Below are 27,699 nucleotides of genomic sequence, written 5' to 3'. Positions count from 1 at the left end.
ACGGAAATTACAGCCTGTTTGCCTTTACCCCAAGCAGCAGGTGAACCGATATCATGGGGAATAATACCAGTAACTGAGATGCCAGAATCTTTGAAAAATGTTTCTTGGACATGTAAATTAGTCCCAAAGGTGGTGATGGTACAGAAAGATGTGTGTCAGACAATTAAGGCTATGTCAGAAAAGGAATGTAAAGGAAAATCCAACTATTATGGATGGATACAAAATACTAGGAAATGCTTGATTAACTTCCCCGCAAACGAACCATGCGAAAAACGCACTATAAAAGCTAAATCTACACAGAATGAGATGGATTGTCAAAATATTACTAAAAATACTGATACTTGGAAAGATTGGACGACAGTATGGGGACCTAGTATTTTGGAACACTATACATATTTGGGAAAAGTACAATGGTGTATACAGTGGTTTGGGAATAGGAATCGTTCTTATCGAGAAAACCTAGTCATGTCTACTTCCACTTCTCTTAGACAATTACGAACCCAAAGAGAAGAATGGAATTGCACGGAAATATTTACATGTGACACCCCAGAGGACCGAATAGGGTTGGTCCCAGTAAAAATGGCATTAAAATGGGGATGTGAATGCAGGGGATACCATCATACCATTAGTGCGGCACGAGGAAATTTTGCTATAAATTGTAAAGTTATGACCGTTCATAGTCCTGGAAATTTAGTATGGGTATTGGGACATGGACAATGGACATCACATTTACCCTTGGATGGATTGGCCACACAAATTACCTTAGGGGTACCTACTTTATGTCCATATTGGAAACAGGCAAAATTGACACAGAAAGAGAAGGGTAAGAGAGAGAAAAGGGGTATAGATGAAGACTTGGAAATAACAGGGTTAGATGAGAAAGACGAGTGGCATGAACCCTCTTCTGGAGTTAAATTTGGATGGGTATTAGAATCATTATTCGCACCCATCTCGACTTATAGAAATCGGGAAATGCTGTACAAATTGTTAGGACAAACTGAACGGTTAGCTGCAGTGACTAAAAAAGGATTTAGGGATTTAAACCTGCAACTTCAGGCTACTACAAGAATGACCATACAAAATAGGATGGCCTTAGATATGATGTTGTTAAAAGAGCATGGTGTTTGTGGGTATCTGAATAATAAAAATGAACATTGTTGTGTGCATATCCCAAACGTTACCCAGGAAGTAGAAAAAGATATTAGCCAATTGGAACAAATTGAGGACAAGGTCCACGATGTTCAAAAAGAGGCAGAACACAATTGGGTTGGAGCAGTATTTAGCTCCTTAGGGATCCAGGTCTCTGGTTGGATATCATCAATTATACAATATGGAATTATGATAATTATCATTGTTGTGATTGCTTTAGTAATGTACAAGGGTTTATTGGGAATGATTATCAAAGAAACTCAGAATACACGAAGGGTTATGAAGGCTATAACCCGGAAGGAGGTAATATCTCCAGAAGAAGGGACGCCTCCACCTGCTTATCAAGAGGCTTAAAGGTTGAGCATCCTTGCGAAGAATCGAAGGATGCTCAAAAGGGGGGAATTGTTGTAGTTTATAGTAGAAATAAAATAATATTAGTTGTAAAATTTTAAAATGGACAAAATAAGAGTTAGAAGGGGCTCGGGTAGACTAAAATTCTGGAAATAAGTAACTAGTTAAGAATGAGCTCACCCTTACAAGAACAATGATCAAAGGAAAATAAGGAGTGTGTCGACCCCATCAGCAAGAACATTAATCAAAGGAGAATAGTTAGGTAAGCTGATACAATCTACCAAAGATCAAGATGAAAATTATATCCAGGTGGTGGGTCAGGTGATAATGACAGCTGAAAAGGTAAACCGTGGATTTACAGCTTAAGAGATGATTATCTATTGTTATTTGTAAGATCTATGTGACTGTTTGTCTATTGTTCTATGTGACAGCTTGTGACTAAGATTTATGTAATTCTGTAAGTGGCCTGTAATAGAAAAAGGTATAAAAACTGAACCAAAAATGAGAGTCTTCGGAACCCTGACTTTGGACGCTAGTCCTCAGGCTTCCCGGGCCCTGAATAAAGCACCGCATAAACTGACTCTGTTGGTTTGTGTTTTGGTTACGGGCAACAGAAGCGTATTAAACTCAGTCATGTTTCTCATGTTTCTGTGTATTTCTCACAGAAACTTTGTTTTCTCAGGCCTTAAGTTACTTACCAGCATATCAATGAATCTTGTGCTATAAGGGCTTAAGTTATCTAAACTTACTGTATATCAAGAACAATTGGTTTCATTATTTGCCATGTTATATTTTTTTCATATGACAATGCTTTTGTAACAAAAACTTGGTTTTTAAAAGATTTTTTTTTAAGAAAGCAGATTTTTATGTAACAGATTCTAAATCTTAAAGCAATCTTAAAGAAATGGAGCTGCTGTAGAAACATTTTTCATAATACTTTATTTTTTATGGGTGTTACTGAAATACACCACAACTGATGATGATGTACTAGAAAACAAAATAATTTTAGACTATGATATACTTGGAGGTTATTGTGTGGGCAGAAAAATATTGTAGGAATCTAGAGTGAAATCTATACTTTTTTAGTTGCTACCACTTTTCTCAATTACGTTAAGACTGGAATTCTCCAGTTTTTGTTGTGAAGCTAAGATTACAGTAGCATATTTCTATGATTATTCACTTTAAAATACTTTATTTTGTTGATCTTTTTTTCAATGTGTTAAAAATGGATCTGCCCTTCCTTCTGATTTTCTGTTTTCATCACCTGACTTATAAGGGAGAATTTTGGACAGTCTTTCAGCCTGTGTCATGTCTTAGGGATAGAGAAGAGTTCCAGGTACATCATCTATGTTCCAGGACATTAATTACAGTGCTGGCATCATTTTAGTAATGTTTCTTAATTGTACTAGCTATTATAAAAAAAAGTAGGATCAGTTTTCATTAGGCACTGAAATCTGTTTTGGTAATCTAGTGTATGAGCAGGTTAGTGATGAGGTTCTTGCACTGACAAGAACAGAAGCAATAAATATCTTTCCTGTACTAAAACTAATTCAGATCAGAATCTGCTCTCTGATGGCTTGCTTAATTTCCAGCAACACGTTTTCTTTCCATTCTGTAGTATCTTTTTAGAACTGTGTGTATAAAAATGGATATTAAAGCCAGACCTTTAATATTCTACGATTCCTTTTGTAGTTTTGAACTACTTGTCAGACTTGCACTTAATTATTGTTTCAGAAAAACTATGTACTTGTCAGAAGAGGTTTCTGTTTCATTAGCCATCGCAGCACCAGTGAGTCAGTCCATGGTGTATTAAGAAAAGTAATAGATGGATTTACCTGTCTCATTGTCAAATTTCTAAGTTAAGCCATGGTACCGTATCTGTAAGTCACTAAGCATGGTCTATAGCAGGCTCTGTTTAGTTGGAGCACTGGACTGGATGATCTCTTAAGGTCCTTTCCAACTCTGATAATTCTGTGATACTTTTTTAACCATACAGCTTTTTCTTTATAGCCATCTGCTGAAAAATACCTGCTGTATGTTGCCACACACACATAACATATTTAAACTTTCAACTATTTTTCCAAGTTCTGACACAGGGGTTAACTGTTTTTGAGATGCAAATCTATTAATCTGTATCTTTTTATTATCTTCCAGGACAAACTGAACGACATAGCAGATCTTTCCCAGATGTGTTTCTGTGCTTTTTGAACAGAAAAGTTTTGATAGAGTAGTTTACTAATCTTGATATAGTTGTTTGAAGGAATATTTTAAAATTATTTTAATAAATGTTCAGATTTCCTGTAATTATATATGCTGACTTCCAAAACAAAACCCAGAATCCTATTTACTTTGCCTTTTCTTCTGGTAATATCCATGTAGTTGTAACATCATATAGCAGGCATATTCCATCTGTCTATATTCAGGCAGTATCATGGCTCTATTTCATATTCAGGCATCCATAAAAGCAGCATATTGTATTAAACATTTACTCTGGTTATATAGCACATAGGCTCAATATAAATAAAAGTGTATTTTTACTTTCAGAATTGATTTAACGTTCTGCCACGTCTTTATTCATGAGATTCAGTGGATCTCAAAGACAGGACAGCTCTCTTGTACATTATTTGTACTGTACAAAATTTATGTTTCAGAAATTTACTGTTTGTTTCAGAAATTTACATTACTATGATAGGGATAAAGTATTTCAACATTATATAGATTACTACTTTTTCCCCTAATTCATCTACTTAAGGGAACTGGGTTTGGGACATGAGAACTAGGATAATACCAGTGAAATTGTATTTTTAAAAATTTATTTATTTGTTTATTTTTACACAATGTGTTCTGAAAGGCTGACAGACATCAAATTGCTTCATATGGTTTTGTATATGCCTTCTTTTTGTTATTCTTTTATGACTACATCAAAAAAGCTAAGTGCACACATTTCATAAGTAGACATAAAGAATATATATGTCTGACTAAAAGTATTAATTACTCACCCTCCTTGAAGTTTTATTTGAATTATTTGATTATATTGATTTTTTTATTTGATTTTTCCCAATGATCCACTTATTCAGAAAATTAATTTTTTATCTATGCTTATACTGGGGATATGCTGGCATCTTGAGACACCATGTGCTTTGAGATGTAATATCCTTCTGTTCTGACACTGATCTTTGTCCAAGCAGTTTAACCATAGCTCAATGAAAGGCAGGGTTTTTTAAATGAAAGGCAGGGTTTTTTTGCCACAGTTATATTGTATTTTGATAACTTTGTTACTTGGGTTGGCTGACAGGATGCTTTGCAGCCCTTTGGGTCCTTAGAGTGATGCTAACACTTCTGCAAATCGGAGGTTTAGGGTAAAATTGAATTTCTTGGACTTTACTGTATCACATTACAGATTTGACTGGGTCAGCCAGATATCTAATGAGTGGGCACTGCTTTGCTGGTGGAATGTTATAACCTGAGGGTAACAGCAATTTACTATTTGATCTCATGATCAATGGAGAAGGCTTGCCTTTGTTTTTTTTATCTCACTTCTTATGTGCCGTTTGTCATCTAATGCTGAACTTGGCTTCAGATGTCATCCTGATCAGAGTATAGATTGAGGAATAACAACCTGTAAATCATTCTTAATAACACTGCAATGCCACAAGGGTCCTTGCAAGGAGATGCAGTAAAAAATTAAGGAAGTAATTCAATAATATCTAATTGGTCAAGATGGGGAAATTGCTCAGGTGAATTCCCTATGCAGGGTACATTGTTTTAAAAGGTAAGAACACTTCTGTGGTTAAAGTAGGCCAAAAAGTGTACAAAACCTTCCAATCTCTGTCTAATAGATTGCATTCTTAAGGAATGCTGCATAGTTTCACCAGCCTGTAAGATAGAAACAATTCAGTAAGCACATGACATCTACTGTATCAGGAGATGGTTATTCTTTGAAAGCAGTGTGTAGGCAGAGAACTTCACCTGGTGTAGTGACCTGGCTCAGACCTTTTTACTTTCTGACAGATGTACCAAGTAGAGCTGAAATACTGGAAAATGAACCAGACTTCATTAGACTAATTCTAGTATCCTGTAGAGAATTTCGAATTTGGGAAACCCTAGCACAAGTGAATTACAGCCCATACCTGCAGCAGTGCTCTTTAAGAGCCAGATCAATATGCCCTGTTCCTTTGGACTGATTTCTGGCGCTGCTGTGGTAGATCGTGCACGTGTCTGTTGTTTTAATGCCAAAAGTCCTAATAAAAGAGAGGTGCTGATAATTTTGATTGCCTGGAATGGCTGAGACAATTATGAAGAAAATTATTTTTACTAGCATGAAGAAGTCTGCTATGCCAGACTGTTGAGTTAAATGATAAGAATTGGACATGATATCACAATTGGACTGTTTTCTGTGGAGGAGTAGGTATCTCTAATATCCTGAGTATCAGTTGGAGCTGAGAGTAGTGGTTATCCTCTAAATCTCTTTCAAAGTCTGTTTGACTGTCATGCTGTCCCATTGCAGTCTTGTCTGCTGGATACCTGTCTTCATCCACAGCTTTAAGATGTCATGACTGGCTAATGAGAATGAACCCTCTGTCAGTGTGCCATCTAAACTTCATGTCCCTGTTTCAAATATTACTTCTTGTTGGTCTTATAACCAGAGTTCAGTTGAATACATTTCAGGATTCTTCACAAAGTGGCAACAAGCCTCCATGCAGACATCAGTTTTCTTTCCTTTGTCTTCTGCTACATTTAGGTCTTTATTGTACATGCTGATCTAGGTTACACTGAATGCCACAGTATAATATGATCCACATAAGACACTAAATGCATTTATGTGTTCACTATGTGCAAATAAACTATAGAACGTCATATAAGAGCACTCCTCTTGAGAGTATTGGTAGAGCTTGGGTAAGCAGTAAGAATTTAAGTGTTGGACTTTGCAGGGGTCCCTGGGCAGTCTTCATCTTCTCTGAAAACCTGTAATCTGTGCTGCAGTGGTATACATAAAGGTATAGTTTTCTCCCAATTCTGATACAGACTGACTGCATTTCTTTTCTCCTTGGTATACATATTCTTTACACTGAGATCCTAAGCTGCCATTGTGATCAATAGAGATCTAGCCTATACAGTCAATAGTGCCTAGAGAATGATTTATTTAATGAGCCTCTAGGTGCCTATGTTAGGGTAAATTGAATTGCTCCCCAGGCTCCTCTTGATTGCATTGACCTACATTGACAATAATGGGAGACGACTGCATTGAGATGTCTGGACCTGAATCTCGTTCCTATAGATGCACACAGTTAGTTACTATTCTACTTCTGTTTAACTTCCTTGGTCATTTTTTATTGTGGCACATGCCAAATTGCTGTCTGCTTTGCAATTTGTTAATGGTCTTGCATCTCTTTCAGTGAAAATGCTTTCAGTGCTCTCCTTCTCCATTGAGTGTTTTGGGGAGTCTTACAGTCTCTCTGCCACTTCTGATGAAATGAATAACCCCATTAACTTTCAGCTTACCTTCTGCTGAAAGATACACTTTAAAGTTAGATCATTTAGCTGCTCCGAATACTGATATGTGAGAAATGCTGAAAAATGGCAGCAGAAAAATCTGAAAGACATTGGGGTACTAGTGGCTCATGGAATACCAAAAGTGCAGTATGAGGTTTTTTTCCAAACTGAGTAAGATTCCTTGGTTTAGAAATTGATTACTGGATTTGTTTTGACATCTTGTATTAGACTTTCTAGATGAGTGTGTCAGGGAGTAAATAGTAAAAGATTCAATATTTTTTGCTAATATTGGACTTTTATTCTTAAGGGTTCCTTAACACTGTAGAGAATTGTCTACAGGAATCTGTTGAAAGTAAAACATGTTTACAGTATCCAGATTTATTGAGTGTTCATCTATTATGTGGAAAGTACCAATGTAAATTCGTAGATACTTAAGAATAGAACAATATCTTTTAGAGTACAGTCAAATGTTACTAATCAAATTGACTTTGTAATTCTCGTTTAAAATAGGATTTAATATATTTTTCTATTTAAAAACAAAGAAGATAAGTTCTCATCCCCTGCTCAGTGTTAATTGCCATCTAAAATATTTATTTGCTATAATTTCAAATTTCCTTAACTCTCAATTATCGTTCATAAACATGACTATTTCTTTGTATAGTTTTTTCATTTGAAATGAGAAGAAATTTACACTTCTATATTTTCAGTAATACTCTGTACTACCAGCATGAAACTTCTAATATTTTCAGTAAGATTGTATATTAATTTGTGAGTGGACTTCTGATGTGGGTGAAATTTTCACCCAAAACCTGATTTTTGTCTTAGAATGTGAATTCTTCCTCTCAGATTTTCATTTTTTGGTACTATTACTCACCGTCTAGAAAAAGATAACCCCAAGTTGAGGTTACTGTAAGAGTAAGCTTAAAAAAAGCATTGCTTGGAAAAAGATATGCCAGCTAAGCAGTGTCAAGAGTAATGATTTGAGCTCCTGCCCAGTAAATGGATAAAAAAGCACATTATTTCACAAGATGTGCAAGTGTGAGTGATAAATTTAGGAATTTGAGGCTCTCGTGCATACAGGCTCAACACTTAGAGAATTACCCAATGACTGCTGAAAAAAAAAATTTTAAACTCTTAATTCTTTGCATTTTGCAGAGTTGAAACTCATCTGGTGGTCAGCTAAGAAGCTAGGCAACTTTATTGCAGTCATTTTGCTTAGTTGTTCGACTTTATATACGTAAATCTTCCAGTACTGTGAGGAATAGATGCATAAAAGCTTATATGTGTATGCAAAAGTAGTTATACTGAAACATGAAGGGTTTGCAGAAGATTGAAACTGAGCACATGGGGCTCTGAAGACCTGTCAGATTGTTTTCTGTCATAATACACATGCTGAATATCAGAATTGATAACAAAATTTATGAAGGACCGAGTTCTGTTTCCAGGTACTAATCTGCAAAGAAGTGATATAAGCAAAGTAACTCTCAGTGATGACATTTTAATTGCTCTGCAGTGACTGGAATGCCTTGGGAATGTTGTTGGTAATTGTTCTCTTTTGACATAGTCTTCAGTTGTGTTGAATTGATAGTTATGAGGCACGCACAATCCATCCTCCCCTGCTTTGTTTGATCAAAGCTTTTCTTCAAAGTAGAGCATGTACCTGCCAAATGGTCCATTTGGTATGTATGCATCCTCATTCCACATCCAAAGATCTTGTGTGCATTTATGAGATGTCAAATTTATTGAAAGCAGCATTTCCTTAAATTCCTATCACATATTAGGCTACACCAGTTGCAAATGTATGGCTTAAATATCTCATTTTAATACCTTTTTATTTATACCTTACTTATACCTTAGTTTGTAACTTGTATGTCTTCTAGTGAAGGCTTTCCGATACAGTATATATTAAACAGAGTTACAAAAAGCAAATGGGTCTGCATTAGTCTGATACTTACATGAATATACCATGTAAAAGCAAATTTTAAGTTCCTTGCCTACAATACACTCTTCCATGCATAGTGGACTTACCTGCAGCCTTCTTGATCCTGGCTTGGGACCACTGGTTTAGTCCCACTAATCAGTGCTAAGAGCTTTGAGGGAGAAAACGTTTAAGAAAGCCTCAGTGGCACCTGTATATCCAGGAACATTATTAGTATGTTCAGTACCATACCCTGGACATCTTGGCTTGTTAGTTGGATGTGCATATCCAGCTTTTTTATGATAATAGAATATTTTTTTGTGTTTGTATTATTATTTATTAATTTGTATTAATATTTAATTAAGTATTGACCACTTATATGTTTTGCCATAATAACCTTATAGTACATTGTAGTTAGAATGTACTGTAATAGTACTTTTACAGGTTGTTAAACTTTTTCTCCAACAGTTTAAAACCAATCAGCAGTCACTCTAATTGTTTATAAATTACTATAAGAGACACTGAATCACAAGGATGAGAATGCTCTTGGTGAAGCATCTAAGTGCACACGTGATGACTTGGACCATGTAGTTGTGTTACTGTCCTCTGCAATCTGCCACTGAAAAAACTCTTGAGATCCAAACCAGGGTTACAGGAAAGCAATGAGAATATATCCAACCTGTCCCAAGGCCATGTTGTGTTATTATGTAGCTGTTGTTTTTGTTTGCTGCAAGAGCTGCTTCTTAGCAGCATAAAATAATGAATTAGGTAGCAAAAGTAATTTGTGTGGGCATTAAGGCAAGTGATGTGAGAAGTACAGCTCAAGGTTTTTTTTTACAGAGCTGCTAAAGACGGGTGTTAATTTTCAGGCAAACTAAGCAATGCATCCTGAAGCATTCAAGATCTGCTTTTCCCTTACAAAACCCCTAATTTAATCTAACTGCTTGATCAAATATCCTTTGTTAAGCAAATGAAATATGCTTTCATTCATCTTTTACAAAAGAGGAAAAGTTCCAGAGCTTCTGGGTGGGAGGATAGTGGCTGTAGGATTGCAGACTCTATCTTCAATTTAATAGGTTCACTCAGATTTTTCTTGGTATATTACATTGCTTGATATTAGTAAGATATCAGAGTTATAAATGAGACTAAAGTGCTTTTTGAGAAGAAAATATAAATTCCTATGAGAGTTGTTTATATTTCATTCAGACACAGAACTTAACACAGGCTTAATGCTTAAATTTTTAATTGATCATTGAGCATAGTTGTTCTATATGTATTATTGTAGCTTTTCTGAGAAGAGAAATTGAGGGCATGCAATTCTACATATGATATTTCATTATTTTATCCTATCCTATTTGTTTTTTCTTAAACTAGAGTATGGTATTTGAGCAAATGTTCCATGTTGTCTTATGTAGCTAATGCAACTTCACAGGATCTGTATGTTAAATTATCTGAATCTGCTACAGATTTTGTCACCTATCGCCATATATAAAATAACGTGAACTGAAGTCACTGAATGTTCTCCACAGGACTTATCTAAAATGATATATTGATAGCACTGTACTCAGCTGCCAAGATTAATGTGTTTTTTCATCTGTATTACTTTAGAAGATTTCATTTTATAGAAGGAGTTGGTAGTCTATCAGTAGGCAAAACAAAAATCTTTCTCTTTTCTACAGGTGAAATATACTCCATTTCAGAATCTAATGAATTAAATTTCAGTGTTGAAAGTATAGATAAAGAGATTTGAGAGAATAAGAATGTGAACCTGAGTTAAGGAAATCTGTGATATTTCTGTTTTTTGCTCCGATAAAGCAATAATTTTATGGACATTTCTGAAAGATTTTGAATTGCTGTGTTTTCTCCATTTACTAACATTGTGGGGCTCAAAGTTTTGATTTTTAAATCTTGGTATCTTTAAAGCAATTACCTCATCAGCTGAAAAGACCTTAAATCAATGCAGTTACTCACTTCTCTTGTGGTGTGTCTGTAAAATGTGTGTATATACAAGTCCATGTAATATAAAAATCAAAGCTGGCAGCAAGCCGCTCAGTTTTTTATTTTTCTTAGCTTGGATATGTTTGGAAGATTAATTTTGTTATCCAAAATTTTTGTTTGCAAAGGAGATAGGGTCACTGGTAAAGCGTGTAAGAATGTGTCCTTTTGCTTCTATTTAGTTTGACAAAGGATATGCTTACAGCATTCGCCACAGCTATGGGAAAGAAGGAAAGAGAACTGATTATACCCCATACAGCTGCATGAAGATTATCATGTCCAATCCACCAAGTCAAGGGGATTATCATGGTGAGTTCCAAAAAAAAAAAAAAAAAAAAAGGGGGGGGGGGGAGGGAAGTCTCTTTCCTAGGCTAGAGAAGTTACTCCCTCTTCTAGTCTCTTAAATTATGTATTTAATTTTAAGACCACAGTGGTCTTGTACTGTTCTCTTTAGAAGGCTGTAAATGTATACAAGCTTTAAGAAATGAACAATTAGAGGTGTTTTGAGACAGGAATTCAATTGTACAGAATTCTGAAGTTTGCTAGGGTACTTTAAAGCCTCCTATTTCTATGTGACTAAACATGAAAAACCTGCACTGGCTTCACCACTGTTATTCTAGTACTAAGCCCATAATTCTGGTGAGTCTCAAAACTAATTCTGAGACAAAAAAACCCAACCCACTCTTATTTAAGGTGGTGAAACTTTCTAAGGTATCTCTAAAGTACTATTTTTACAAAGAACTATGCATTGAAGATTAGATGGCTCTAATTTCTTGTATTTTCCTGTTTTGTTTTGTTTTTTTCACACCTATTAAATGTATGAGCACTATCGTTAGTAAGGAACTAATGATAAAACTTTTCCTATCAGTGAAAGGGAACTGTGGCCTGTTTATGTTGGGATATTTCATGTAACTCTTGAGCCTGTGGTGCCCTGGTAACCATGCAGCAGAGTAATTATTTTAAAAAAAAAAAAAAAAAGCAAGCAGTTATACACATGGGCAATTAACTTTCTTACTGATAAGCTGTTATACAATTAGGAACAGCTTAGCTGGTCTCTTGAGTGCCTTACTGTGCTAACTCCTGGGTAAACAGCTTTGTTTGTGAGCTTGCTTGTTTTTTATTGTCAGGGTGCCCATTCCGCCACAGTGATCCTGAGCTATTGAAGCAGAAGCTGCAGTTGTACAAGATCCCTCCCAGTGGAATAACTCAGGTAAGGTATATTTTGTTTGGTGGTTTTATTTATGAGGTACTGCTTTTCCATTTTACTTTCTATTTGTGTAGGAATGCTATATGTGATTTATCAGTATGTATTGTGAAATGCATCTTCCTATAAAGGATTTAAACCAGAATCTTGACTGTCTGGCTCCAGTGTATTCAGTCCAGTGTAATCGATTTGTATTGATTATTGTTATCACCTTTTATTGTTTAATATTATGTGTTGGTTTACTACTGTGGTGGATGCAATGCAGAATTTTTCTTTACTGCACTGTGATAAAAATTTAAATTAATCTTGTAATTTAGAGAATTTAATTTTATACTTGCAGTGATTTGCGGAAGACCCTTTTGTGTAGTCAGTAGACATAAGCAATTGTTTTCTGTAATAAACTTCTAAAAAACATACATTTTTAATCATTTATTATGCTAACTTTCTCTAAACAACCAAAGGACATGAAATGTCTAGTAAAATTAAGCAGAGATTTCTAGCAGCTTTTTGAAAGGTAACATTGAAAAACATTAAAACCCACTTCATGTAGCGAGAACAACTCAGACTTTGAAACTTTTTGATATGTAAACTGAAGGACTGTGACTTCAATTGTTCACTCAAGCAAGGGACTAGGGCTCTAAAATGTTGCCATCATCTTCAATGAAAGTAGAGGTACAGGGTAGAGGTAAGCTGAGGCAGGTATATAAAAAGTTTTGTATATTAACTGCCTTGATGTCCATAGGAGAAACCTGCTTTAAACTACTGTCTTTAGTGTATGTGGAGTGTCACCATGGCTCATCAGGCATCAGCTGATGGAAAAGTATGTGAAAGTTCCACTGAAAATAGTCTCCCTTGGGAGGAATGAGTTACACACAAATGAAAATGTTTTTGAAGTGTTTATCATTCACTTAGTCTTGACATATTCTTGAAATACCTAGGAATATTTTTTCTTCTGTTTTTTCTTCTTTTCTCCTGGTTCATATAAGCATTTCACTGTCTGTTGTATATCTGCCAGTCACTAGCAATACTTTCCTTTAGCTATTTTCCTTTTTTGTATGCATCACAAATTGGTGCTGCTCTGATATTTTTATCCTGCTAATCATTGGAAAGACTGGTGAGGATTTACTGTTTTATCTGCCTTGCTATGTGTGGGTAGGATTTAGTAGAGGTTATTTCTTTGAATTTGCACAGTGGGGCAATATCTTCTTATAGAGCATAGCTCCATACTTTATGTGAGTTGGGTTCTAGGATTTCTTTGTGTGTGTGGTTTTTTTTGGTTGGAAAGGAGGATAAAGATTCACTAGGAGTTGTAAATTTAATCTAAAAAGTGAGTAAGAAAAACTGTCTCCATCAGTGTCTGCCAGGAAATGGAGACAGTGCTGTCCCTGAATTTTGTGCTGTCAGTTTAAGTGCAGTCAGGGTACAGGGCTCTGCAGCAGCCACTCCTAATGTTAAAAACAAGGTCAGCACAAAGTAACTGCCTCCTGAAAACCAATAATAACTTAAAAAATTAAAGAGAAGTTGGCTGTAGCTGTGTTTTCAGAAGCTGATCTTTTACATCAGACAGTCTTTAAGATACTAGAAGAGTACTGATTTATGTCTGTCTCCAAGATCTTGTACAGATCTTATTGGTACATTTGCATTGCTAATAATGCAACATTTGTATTACTAATAAGAGTTGATCCTTCACTCCAGACTGTGGCTTTTTAGAGTCTTTTCTGATGCTGGTGATAGTTGTGGAGTATCAGAAAAGTTTTTCCTTTAGCTCAGTGAATGGTTATTAGGGGTGGATGGTTTGTCAATCTTTCAAAGCCTACGATATAATTTCTTCTACAGTGTCTGGACCTCCACATTGGCATTCACTCAGACCATACCCTTTGATTCTATTAGACCTTCTGTAAACTCCAGAATAAATGAGTGGTTCCTTGTAACCCAACAGATTCCTATTTTTAATGAATGATTCAGAGTTTGACCTTTCAAGTATGTGTTTTAATAAACAATATGTCTTTCATAGAATCGCAGAATAATTCGGGTTGGAAGGGACCTCTAAAGGTCATCTAGTCCAACCCCCCTGCAGTAAGCAGGTACACCCTCAACTATTTCAGATTGCTCAGAGCCTTGTAGAGCCTCACTGTGGGTATCTCCAGGGATGAGGCCTCAACTACCTCCCTGGGGCAACCTGTTCCATTTTTCCACTACCCTCATTGTAAAGAACTTTTTTTGCTAACAATCCAGTCTAGATCTATTTTTCTGTAATTTAAAGCCATTGCCCCTCATCACTACAGGCTCTTGCAAACCATCCATCTCCAGCCTTCCTATAGGTCCCCTCATGTACTGGAAGTTTGTTATTAGGTCTCCCCTGAGCTTCTCCAGGCTGAGCAACCTCAGCTCCTTCAGCCTCTCCTGGGGCTCAAGGCCTCTTTCACTTCCTAGCTTTGTTCCCAAATTCTTTTGCTGTCTTCAAATATGACTTCATGTAGTGTCTTCTCTTGCTCCGGACAAGCAGATTGTCACAAAGTGAAAAATCCCCTTCTGTGTTGTCAGAAACAGATCACTAACAGATCACTGTATGTACCTGAATATTTTTTTGGTTCTTTCTGCCTGGTTTATGGTAGAGATAAATATGTTGTTCTGGACTGAGAGGACACTTGAGTGGCCACATTCACAGGACAGCAGCCTCAAAGGAGCAGGTGTTTTACATCAGTTTTCCAGGAGCCTGAGCTCTCTGCTATGAGTGGAAATCACTCATCTGCTTAATCAAAGACAGTGTGTGTGATGGAATCACAGAGGATACAGTAAATGACAGCCTGTTGTGGATCAGGATACTGATTTGGTTTTGGATTTTTGCTCATTTGTTTTAAGAATCAAGGAGATTAGAACTATACCCCTGTTTGTTCCTCAGTCCCTCACTTGTTCCTCACCCTGGTGGTGTGTTTACTGAGGTCTCAACTTTCCTTCCTCAGCAAGGGAAAGGATGTGACAAAGTCTTGTCAATACCGGTTTTCCAGATGGTTGCAATTAACAGTCTCAGGTATTACAGGCTGTGGTCCCAGGGAATTCCCCAGCATTCCAAACATCTCTGATCTTAAGTTCTCAGGATGTTCACCCTCATCTTTCTGGGCTTCCAAGTCACCATTTTTCTCCATCTAAATAGTCTATCTGTAAAGCCTGTGGTCAGGTTCTTTAATGGTAGTTCTGTGTCAGCATCTCATTAGTAAAGAGATTATCAGAACAAGTAACTTTTGTGTAGTCTGAATGCTACAAAGGTTTACAACCAGCCCATACCAGTTGCAGCTAGCATGCTCATGCCTGAGTGTTTGAAAATTCAGATTTGAATGTTTTACAAGCCTTTATGTGAAATCTGTGCAAAAGTAACTTGAATAAACTCTTATTTGATCAACTATTTCTCAGCTTACTTCCTTATGGTGATAACTGAGGGAGTTTTGAGACTCCCTGCAATGGTAACAGGTGTGATCAGTAGACTTCTATTTTCCAGGTTAATAGTGATGCACTCTTCTCTCTGGCTAAGGAGCTGTTTTAAGGAATTCAAATGGAAACTCAAGACTTGCAGTCCCTGTTGAGTGCAAATTACAGTATTCTAGAAATTGTAGTGAAAAGTAACACACTGGGCTTTCACTGATTCCTGAACAAATTCATTCTTTTAGCCACCCTGTTTACAGCAGATACATGACTACTGTGTTCTGAACTAGCAATAAAAAATACTACAAGGCCCATGAAAGTCATGCAGTGATCATTACCACATGACTTGGGTAGTCAGTCTGTGCTCTGGTCTGCTTTCATTACATTCATTTTGTAGTAGTCAGTAATTAAAAAAGTGATTAAAACATTTGAATATGTGAATCTGCTTGCTGTGAAGTATCTACATCCAGCCTGCTATCCCAGTCCAGATTTTCTGAGGCTGTGCCTTGTCTGAGATGGTACCTACTGAAGTCATCTTTGCCAGGGAATATAGCAGATGTCTTCCAGGTCTTGCCCAGTTACTATATAGCCTGTAGCAGAAAGCATTAAACCTAATGTTTATTCCAAGAACTGAATTTTGACTTTTGTTTCACATTTTTATTAGGTTAGACTATTTATTAATTTGTGATAGTAGCTTTTTTTGTTTTTTATTTTTGGAGAAGTAATAGGGTTAGCTCGGCATCTGATGTGTGAATGCATGATTGTATAGCATTTGAATTTATAGTATAGTTTGGATCCTATGTAATTTTTTTATATACTGCTAATCAGGTAAAATATTTATTGAACCAGGTTTGGCAATAGCTAATGAAATTGAAGAAAAGAAAGATCATCCATTGTAGTGCTGTACTAAGTGCATTGTAATTTGTTTCTTATATGTATCAAGTTGAAAAGTAGATATGATAGGTTTTGAATTAATGTTATTTCAAAATATCTATTCCATGTTTCTCAAAAATTTATTGGAGAAATGGCCTTTTTCCCAATTGACTGCTATAGCAAAAGCAAAATCTAATAAAAGAATCTGGTTCTACTATGAGGAGAAACAGTGTCAAGCAATCCTTTTTGCTTTTTCTCCAATTACTGTTTTTTCTTTAGGGAAAAGGGTTTATGTAAATGAGCAGTTGATAAGTTCAGAAGAAAGAATGTTCTTTCTACTAGAATTGTTCTCTTAATTTGAAAAGCTGCCTTTTCCTGTAATTGGATTAAATTAAAGATTTTGATTGAGTAATTGACCTTTGACGAATGTTGTCTGACAAATTTAGTGTTTAAGGGGGCTGGAGAGTCTTCACAGAGACAGAAATAAATAAGCCAGCCTGTGCCTAGGCTTCTGATGCAGCTATGCATTTCCTTGAATAAAAAACCAAAACCCACCACAGTGGGAAAACATCTCCACACTCTCCCTTCTGACTGACTGATATTAAAAACATTTTAGATCATTGCTGGCTCTAAAAATATTTTTTCTTGAGCTGAGGAATTCTGCCTCAGCTGACATCAGTCATCTCTGACATCAGTCATCTTCGTAGGAGTTCTTTTGTAGATTCTGATTAAATAAGAAATTTTAAAAAGTGGTACTTTATTGGTTATTAATAACTAATACTGAGAATAAATGAAAGATCTTTTACTAAGTATTTTTTGTGGAAATACAGAAAACAGAAACAAAAATACAAGGACAAATTGTAGTATTGATAGAGACTATTTTAAAACTACGTGAAATCAGAGAGGTGTAATAGTCGGGTGCCGTAACCTTTCTTGCCTTTGCACACCATTGGCTTTCATCTGTAGACTCTATAAATCTTTGAAAAATAGCCCATAACCAACCAATCAATCAAAACCAACTAGCATTAGAGTTGTTTCCTTTTAAAATTATTAACTCAGTTTAAATTAGTGTCCATCTTATTTTATTAGCTCCAGGAGTCGCTCCAGCACAGAGGTTCATACTGACACATTCTTTTCAGGTATTCACTAACTCTTTTGTCAAGTATTTAATGATTTCCTTACTGAAATTCATAAAATAAGAACTTCAGGCTAGAAAACTTATCCTTAAAAAATGAAAGGAAAAAATAGACATTTTTAAGAGACATTAATAAAATACCTTCTTCTGGATCATGACCGCCTCTTCCTTTTATGTTTATAAAGTGTACTAGAATACAAATTCTTTTTAAACAGTTGTGATGCAAATTGCAGGGGAGAAATTGATCTGTGAGGGTGTTCTAAAGATTACCATGCACAGTGCTGATCACTGTGATCAAGTACTCGTCATTATGAAAGAAGTCAAAGAGCATAAAAGGGGCAGGAGCTCTGCAGCAAGGCTGTAGCAATGATTTTCTAGCCTGTAAATGAGTCCCTGAGGGAAAACAGCTTAAATCTGAGAAAATGTCCAACATAACAATCCTGCCTCTCAATTGAAGAGACATGGACTTGATGAATGGACCAGTCAGTTGGTAAGGAATTGTCTGGATGCTTGAACTCAAAGACTTGCCATCAGTGCCTTGATGTCCAAGTGGAAACCAGTGATGTGTGGCAGACCTGGAACCAGTGCTATTTAAAATCTTTGTTGACCCCATGGAGAGAGGGATCAAGTGGACTCTCAAGAAGCTTGCCTGTGATACTATGTGTGGTGCCATTGGCACACTGGAGAGAAAAGAGGCCATCTAGAAAAACCTTGACAGGTTTGAGAAGTGGGCTTTTGCAAGCTGCATTATGTTGAACAAGTCCTGGACATGCTTTGGGACAGTCCCAAACACAAATACAGGCTGGTCAGAGAATGGATTGAGAACAGCCCTAAGGAGAAGGACTTGGGGGTGTTGTCTGATGAAAAGCTACACATGAGCTGGCAATGTGTGCTTGTGGCTCTGAAAGCCAAATGCATCCTGGGCTGCATCAAAAGAAGCATGGCCAGCATGTCAAGAGAGGTGATTATTCCCTTCTACACCACTCTTATGGGAGCCCCACCTGGAGTTCTGTGTCTAATTTTGGAATCCCCAACAAAGGAGAGACCAGCACTTGAAGTGTGTCCAGGAGAGGGTCATGCAGATTATCAGAAGGCTGGAGCACCTCTGCTATGAAGACAGGCTGTGAGCTTTGAGGTTGTTCAGCCTGCCAGGAAAGAAGGCTCTGGGGAGACCTTATAGTGGCCTTCCAGTACCTAAAGGGGGCATGCCTGAAACATGGGGTAACTTTTAACACGGGCAGGTAGTGGTAGCATGAGGGGTGATGGTTTATAACTAGAGGTGGGTAGATTTAGGTTAGATATTAGGAAGAAATTATTTTCTGTGAGGGTGGTGAACAGATTTCCCAGAACGGCTGTGGGTGCCTCCTCCTTGTAAGTGTTCAAGGCTTTGAGCAACCTGGTCTAGTGGAAGGCGTCCCTGCCCGTACAGTAGAGTTTGAACTAGATGATTTTTAAAGTCCCTTGCAGCCCATTCTCTGATACTTTGAAATTTGTCACAAACTGACTCAAAACACAAGAAAGCTGGAATGTTCCAGCAGTTGCACCTGATTACATCAACAGTCAACTCTGAAATAAAAAGAAAGTTAGAAATGTGTAGTAGTTAAATGAATCTGTAGTAGAAAGATTTTTGTTTTGGAAATATAGGGTAATTCTGCAATTTTCCAATAAAACCAACTAACTTTGAGTAAGTGAAAATAACAATGGATAATTACAGAGCCCAAACTATCTTGCTGTGCAACATCTTAGCTTTGAACGCCAAGGATGTATGAAGCAGGTGGCTGTGTACAGCTGCCAGACATCATCTTATTCTCATTAGTAGTCAGTAAAGCAGCATCAGAAAAACAAGTTGCAGATGGCAGTGAAATAAAAGGCACAGAAGAGCTAACAGAGTCCTTGAGTATGTACCTTTACTTGGAAAATAAAGCAATTTAGTGTAAATGTCTTAATAAATGTAGAGGCAAAACAATGCTGCAGTGAATTAACAGAGTTTTGAGTGGAGGACTGTTTCTGGGTAACACTAGTGAGAAACATCTGCAAATGTACTTTCATCATGTGCACAAATGTAATAGGAAGGGGAATATTTATAACAAATTACAATTTTATTTAAGTAGGGGATTGGTAGTTTCTCTCATGTAGAGGACTCCTTTTTAGCTGGAGTCCCATCATTGCAATTTTTAACCTTTTTGTTTGTTTCTTTTCTCTAACAACTTCTTCCTTATTAAACCCAGTTAATCTACTAAGTCTCTTCTTCTTTGGATATGTTTAATGTGCTGCTTATTCCTCAGCCTCATCATTATGCAGAAGATGAATCGGGTCCCCTGTGATGTGACCATTTCAAAGTTATATATGTGCTAGCTTGGCTATGACTCTCAGAATGATTAGGCTCTGAATTATAACTGCTTTTCCTTGCATGAGCCACAAATGTTGGTCTAGATTTCCTACCCAACTGCAACTTGTAATCAACATGTTGGAAGTGCATAGCTCTGCCATTGCTACCTGTCAGATTTGGTTGAAATTGTCCAACCAGTCAAAGTTGGGAAGATGATGTGAAGAGGGTAAAGGAGTTATAAGTAAGATAATGGTTACCAATGCAATCATGTACAGTAATAAATTTAACAAACCCGGTGAATGTCCCAGGAGTGTTCTGGTGGGCACTCTGTTGCATGGAGCACTCTTTCAGTGTTGGGGAGAAGAAGTGCCATGAAGACCTAATTACCAAACTTCACTGTAGAATGCTGCTAGAGATTGTTTAACAGCTGTTCTTGAAGATATACATCTTCATAGTAGTAGAGTAGAAAAATCTGTTTGAGGACTTAACAGCAGCCTCTGAGAGGTCTGAGGAGTCTAGAAGGGAGTGGGACCTTGATATAGTTTCCTGGATAAAACTGCAGTGTAGCTGGGCAATAGAGATCATGGTGTTGCAAAATAATGTGGATGGTCTTTACAGCTTTCATATGTGAGTACTATCAATTCAGTGCAGTCCTCCACCTTACAGGTGGCTCAAGAGTTTCCCAAGGATGAGTCAAGGACTTAAATAGGCTCGGTTTCTCAGAATGATCTTTCTTACAAAACTGGAATTTATTTATAAATGTTCCTTTATTCTGTCATCATTTGTGCCATGTTGGTCAGTGATCCCTCTTCTGATAGCTGTCAATTTAAGTTACCATTTTTCCGCTGAGCTGTCAGAGAAGACGAGCAGCTTGATCTCACATCCTGTGAATGATTGTTAGTAAATCAAAAGCTAGCTTTGATATTCCTTGTCTTTTTCTGATTTTCAGAATAGTTGGATAATGGCATCATTGATACAAAAAGCAGCTATAACGTTGTGGTCTGTGATTGAAAAGTTAAACTGCACTGAACGACTGCCAGCCTTTCAAGTGATCAACTTTTCCAAAAAGTTCTCTTAAATTACAAGTGAACCTCAGTGCTTTTAAACTTCTGGGGCTTATACCCAGACTTTGTCTATACTAAAGTTTTGGGTTGCTCACTGAAGGTTCTGAGACTTAAAATATATTTATACCTGAATGTAGAGAACTTATTTATTTGTATGATTTGTAGGTGGTGTATCCTTGATTAAATGAAGAATCATTTTGAGAAAATTCAAGGTATGGACTAGGCTAAATTAGTTGACTTATTTTGTCTGGAAAATTCAAGTTAGAAAACCCTGAATGCTACAGAATATTCTGGACGTTTCTTCCAACAGTTCAACAGACATATGAGTCTTCTGAGCATTACTCCAGTTTATGTGACAAATACTTTTTACAGAAGTACATAACTTCAACATGTGTAGCATTTATTTAAAAACAGACAACTCTTTTGCACGGTATAGATTTTATTGTAAGGAACAAACAGGAAAACACAGGCAACACATAATGTGAATGTTTAGATGAGTTTTCTTCAGTCCTTAAATACTTAATGTGACACAAATTTTTTCAGTCATTTTCAAAGGAGAGACAAGATTAAAAAACAAACAAACAAAAAAAGCCCCAACAAAACCAGTGCACAGATAGTGACAGGTTTCAGGCTTCATTGCCTACTTGTCCTTGATCTTTTACAGAAGATTTAACAGGAGGTGGCAAGAGGTATAGAAATGTAATCAGTTGGACTATTACAGAGGAACAATGCAGATAAGTAGTTTCCTTGCATTTTGTTGCTGTTCTTACCCATTCAGCAAATGTAATTTGTTTATATGTCTGTCAATAGGTACAAGGCAGCATCCAATAATGAGTACAGCAGGGAGTCAAGCTGGAAGTGCATTGTTGTGTTTGACACAAAGGTCAACATTGGGAAGGGGGCTTGAAATTAACATTTCTTGAAAACTATTTTTCCTTCCACTGAGGCTATCTCTTAATTTCAGACATTTTCTCTGTTTGATAAGCAGAGAGCATAGATTTTGATTATATAAAGGCAGGAGGAGATGATGAAACTTAAAAATTTTCAACCAGCATTGCATTCTGGTGATAAGAATGGGACTTTATGCAGCACAGAGATTACCCGAAGTAGAATTGGGAGCAAACTTTATATACAAAAGGTGGCATGATTTTTCCTAATAGGTGTGCAAAACAGACTATTCACTCATGTATTCTGCTGAGCTTTACTAGAAATAACTTCATTTTAAAAGGGACAAATCTGATTGAAGGTGAAAAGCACTACCCACTCACAGATACTTGTCTAAAGGATTTGCATTAAATTTTCTTGATGGGATCACAGTAGTGTTTTATTTTGCATCTGCATGAACTGGTAATGTGAAAGATAAAAATACAAATCGTGTACTTGATTGCTTCACGCTTCAACCACTTGAATCACTAGATTTATGTCTGCACTTCCTGAAGAGATGTTACAATATGATAACTGTCACAATTATATTACCAAAATACAGAATCAACGTATTTTTAAAGTTAAGAATCGTTAAATTATGTTCTAAGGATCAGGCATATCTTCCTTTAATTTACCATGTTTTAACATAGCCAGGCTATTTTTAAAAAGCTATATGTCTAAATGTCAGGATTTAGTAGGATACACGAATATAAAGGAGGTCTTGCTTTGCAAGGTTCCATGAGGTATACAGAAGACTTATCATGATAAGTATCAACAAGATGTAAGTGTGGTTTTTCTGAATTCTTTGTTTTTCTCCCTCTGTATAGATCCTGGAGTTGGTGAAGGGCATGCATTACCAGCTGGCCTGCCAGAAGTACTTTGAGTTGACACATGATGTAAGTAGCTTCTAATTTGTTAAACTATAATCACCACCTTTGTCTTAAAGAAGGCTTTGGAAATCATGAATGACTTCCAAAGACTATTTGCAGTCTTCAAATCCCTCATTAGCTGTCTGCGTTGTTAGTTTTGCATTTCAATATTTTAAGATTTTTTTTAAATTTTCTGCATTTATATATTGGTGTTATTAATACCCTGCACTTTATAACAGAAATGTACATATGCAGCTTCTTTAGTCTTTCAGCAGGTGTGGGGGAAAAAGGTGCTACAGATAGTGCATGGATGGTTTTATCATATTTTTCAAGTTTTCAAGTTAGGGCATATTCCTTCTCGGGAAAGTTATTTTCAAAAAAATAACACTATAACTTGATCAAGACAAGCTGTCCTAGAAATGTGAAGACAAGAGGGTCTTTTGACTTAAAAGAAATATGACTGAATGGCCTGTAGCAAAGATGTTTTCAAACATTTTCATATCTGAATAAGACTCAAGAATAAACAATGTTTATACTGTACCCATAGTAAGGATCTTTCTTGATGGTCAGACTTGGATTTTAAACCACATGGAAAGCATCATAGCTGTTTGAAGGTCTAATCTTTGTACTTGAGTTCATAATAAGATGGTTCATGTTGATTACCACTTTTAGATAAGTTTTTGTTTTGCACAGAAGTGAGAAGACAAGGCAACTTACATGAGGTGGAAATGAGACACTGAAAATATAAGCAGTGTAACCATAATGCAGTCACAGAAATAAGAATACCTTTCATGGTCACAGTAGTGGCAAGACTGTGTTTTACTTTAGTTAGTAGAATTAGATGGCAACTCAAAAAAGAGAAAATATTTCCAGTCCACTTTGGAGACCTTTGCTATGTATATGTAGTCAAGAGAAAGAGATTGATGAACAGCTATGAAGTACTAGTAGGTTAAATAAGTGTTCTTCCAAGTGTGTCTGTAGAAATAATTAGTGTTTTAAAATCTCATTGTGTATAAATTCACTGTCTAGTAGTCTGAGCATTATGAATAAATTAGAAGCCTCACTGGACAATGTCTGTGTTACTAAGTTAAATTCCAAAGGAACTGATGATGTTAATGCTGGTTAGATGAATATTGATGTATTAGTTACTTTCTGATGTTACAGCTGGAATGGCTGATTATTTATATATAAATATGAATCTGCAGGCATTTTATACATGAGTACTTATAATCTTGGTGTATTTTGAGGAATTTAAGAAAGCCATCATGTGCAAATATGTTGAATCAAAAAAAAAAAAAGTCTTGTGTTAGTATCACCTACTAGATGGAATGAACAGTTCTGTTTCAAGTCATAGACCTATTCACTTGAGTCAATACATGTTATAAGCTTAAATTTTTGAATGCACATTAATTTTTCTTTGGGCATATTGGATTTCAGATGGATTTACAGGTGTAAATCTGATACAGAAATACAGTTTGTTTCTGGTAGTAGGTTTTGGTAACTTACATCTAAGTTAAAAGCTTCATCATTTAAATTGATATTCTTCGATCTATATTTTACATTGTAAAGCTCACATGAAGTTACGCAAGCAGTCTAGCAGCTAGGAATATTTTATGTGTTTTAACTCCATTTTAGTGGTCAAATTTCTGTTGTATTTCTAGCCAGAACAGAATATTTTTATTCAGAGAAACACTCACAGAACCTTGTTGAGAATTACACAGAATTTTTTATGTATCACTATATCACAAAAGAAATTGGTGATTATGAACAAAACTTCCCCTCTCTTCAGGCTCTCTTTAAAGGTGATATGATGAATGGACAGAATTCTTTTAATTAAAATAGTCATCTAAGCTTAATCCAGTAGAGTTGTAGTTTAGTAACATCGAGGATTAAAAAGGAGAAATGGTACTTGGAATCATACTACAATTTTAGCTAACAGCCTGGAAATATGAACCACAAAAGCATGTTGGTAGTCTACACACAAGGCGTAGTCCCCTTTCAGGCTGCTTCTACAGCTTACTATAATTTGCTTGGGACAGAGCAGTTCAGAACAAAACTAAGAGTTACAAATTGACTTCTGAGTTGGTCTGAAAAAAAATCAGATTTAAGGTTAAAAAACCCAGAACTAATTAAGAGCTTCTTCTAGGAAAGCTTTTCAGCTTTTTCTCAGCTTTTCACTATATTGCTTACTTTTAAGCCTTTTTGTTTAAGGAAGTAATTTAGCTTCCACGTAATGGAAATTGCAGCATGGATGAAAGCTGGCTGGCTGAAACTAATCCAGATAAGACTGAAATGAAACTCAATGATGGCATCTATTTATTTATTTATTTTAAACCTTATGCCCTTTATTTTGAGTACCAAATTAATATGCTTGGCTTGTCAATTATTTTAAAGATTTTTCAAGGAAGGTCACTTGCTACAGTTGGTAATGTCTTCTTCATGTCTGAATTAGTTTTTATTATACATGTCTCCATTTAATGATGGAGCTAAGCTAGGCAATGTTGATGTGTTTAATCAGGTTTCCATTTAGAATGCACACTGATTCTTTGCTTTCTGATTTTTCACATGTGGCTGAAATTTAAAGTGGTGGATTTTGGTGTATTAAATCAGTGCCAGTATATGTCCTCATAAGGTGCTCTGTGTATGCAGAGTTGCTTCCATTCTGGCAAAAAGGGAAGATAGTGGGAATGAACCAGGGTATGACTCTTGGTCTTCCTTGGTTTCTTGTATCCCAGGCTTGGGAAGTTATCCAGTGTTTTTCAAGTGCAATATTTTTCTTGAGATTTTCTTAGTATACACATGAAGTGGGAGGCAGATAAGGTGTGCGGTTTGCCTGAAGCACATGTGGAAGCACCCTTTTTGGGTAAGCATTTCCAACTTCTGAGCCTCTGAAAGGGATTCCAAGGCTATAACAGCGATTTATGGTCAATACATCAGAATAGCTTACTTCTAAAACCAAAAGCTTTGTTGTTTTGGAATATTTGATGAACATTCATTGCATGTTCATTTATCTAATAACTACAGAATTGAAGGAATTTGCCTGCTAAGTAGAAAGGAGCAATAAAAATATGCTGCACTTTATGGTAGTTTTCTGTATTCTTTTCCAGTGAAGACTAAATGTTCTTTGGTATTGGTTGTGCATACAGTTTCAGGTTGATAATATTAGGATCAATGGAGCAGAGATAAACTTGATCTATTGGATCTTAGCCTTATGCCTTTTACATATTGCATTTGTGACTACTGTAGAAAACACTGAAAGAGTTGAATTTCCATTTCCATTCAGAGTTTCACACTCGTACTTAAAATCTAGATTTATGTTGTGCAGCTGTTCATATCTTAGTGGTGTTCTCCGCTTCCATTTGCACTCTAGAGTTGTCTTAGTGTCTCTTTTTGGTAAGGAAATGCTGTTATAAGGTGTGAGTTCAGTAGTCCTACATCTCTAATGGTAAATGGTATTTACTTGTATTGCTTTATATGTTTTGGGATGTTATTTTTCTTTAATACAGCAAAGATGTGTGAAATATTGTTTGAATATTCTAAAGCAGTCATTTTATTTCTAACATGAAGGAAGAATTTTTGTTGTGAAAATAAATCATATATCATACGATCAAGAATGGTTTGGGTTGGAAGGGACCCTAAAGATCATCTAGTTCCAGCCCCCCTACATGGGCAGGGACACCTCCCACTGGATCAGCTTCCTGAAGGCCTCAGCAAGCCTGGCCTGGAACACTTTCAGGGAGGGGGCAGCCACAACTTCCCTGGGCAATCTCATGCCTAATGTTTACCAGTAAAGTATTGACAAACTGCCTCCTTTTTCTGCAACAAAATCAGAACTTACAAAATTGCTAGTTAATTTGTTCTTGAATGTGAAAAAGATTAATTTTTGAAAGAAATATCGTAACTCATTGTTCCTTTCCTTTTATTTGCAGGTTGAAGACATTGGGTTTTCTTTGAATCATCCTAACCAGTATTTTACAGAGAGTCAAAAGCTATTAAGTGGTGGTAAAGAACTGAAGAAGGAACTAAGTAATTCAGGAAACTCTCATCAAAAAAGTAACAGTCAGGAAAGCATGAATTCAAATTGCATTCCCACCTCATCAAATACAACTGATGCAGAACTGGAAGGACTGGAGGCATACTTCACTGAAGACTAAGCAGTTCTTTCATTTGGGGTTTTTTGGTTTTATTTGATTCAGTCTGGGTTCCTTTTTTTCCCTTTCTTTCATTCTTTCCCTTCTCTAACTGCATTTGTCTCTGTATCAAGGAATATGCACTTCGCTCCCTGGAAGACACAGACATTCAGTGCTTTGAATAGGCTGAAGAAAAAGAAAGATACTGAAGCTGGTATTATATCCAGTATTTACTCTCACTGCTTTAGGATACTGTTATTTATGGTATACTGAAAAAGGGGAAATGAAAGTTCCTCCCCAATTCTTAGGTATTTTGTCTGACTTACCTTCTTTGTTTTTCTTCAAAATGTTTAAATATTTTTCCCATTTTTTGATTTTAATAAATAAACTGCAAAGCAAAAGTTTGTGGGAGTTTCTTTTTAGCTGTATTTGGATGTAAATTAAGTAGCATTTTTATGATCAAAATTACCCTCTGGAGTATTCTGTCTGTCTCTCCTACATGAGGAGCTGAGGGAAATCAGCTTCCTGATATGTGTACCTTGGCACTAAATTTAGAGAGCTGGTTTTGGTGCTTAAAATAGAATGTAAGCAGAGTTTATATGCAAGCAGGTAATACAGAAAGCTGTCATTCCATGCAGTGACTGATCTGGAAGGAGCTAAAAACTTAATATTTTGTATTCCTTCTTGATTTTAAAGTTTCCTCTATGTCTGAGCATGGCTGGAGCCTCCTGTGTCCTGCTAAATTAAACAGTCATCTGAATTTGGGTCACATAAATTCCCACCAAAACCCAAGTCACCTAACACTTGAATGGCTGTCACTTGAGCAGCTGCTACCATGTGGTGGT

The 27,699-nt window shown here is 36.2% G+C and overlaps 1 protein-coding gene across 1 annotated transcript in view; it reads left to right on the top strand.

Annotated features, from left to right (window-relative positions):
- Positions 1–27,246, top strand: part of PRIM2 (DNA primase subunit 2) — a 93,746-nt gene extending 66,500 nt beyond the window's left edge. The window contains exons 10-13 of the mRNA XM_030447776.1: positions 11,089–11,215; positions 12,034–12,116; positions 22,683–22,751; positions 26,654–27,246. Coding sequence (XP_030303636.1) covers positions 11,089–11,215; positions 12,034–12,116; positions 22,683–22,751; positions 26,654–26,878 — 504 coding nt within the window. The 3' untranslated portion in view covers positions 26,879–27,246. The remainder of the gene's footprint in view (positions 1–11,088; positions 11,216–12,033; positions 12,117–22,682; positions 22,752–26,653) is intronic.
- The last annotated feature ends 453 nt before the right edge of the window (positions 27,247–27,699 follow it).

Source organism: Calypte anna, chromosome 3 (assembly GCF_003957555.1).
Source record: "Calypte anna isolate BGI_N300 chromosome 3, bCalAnn1_v1.p, whole genome shotgun sequence".
Lineage (NCBI taxonomy): Eukaryota > Metazoa > Chordata > Aves > Apodiformes > Trochilidae > Calypte > Calypte anna.
The sequence above is the reverse complement of the archived record's forward strand: the minus strand, read 5'-3'. Positions and strand labels throughout refer to the sequence as shown.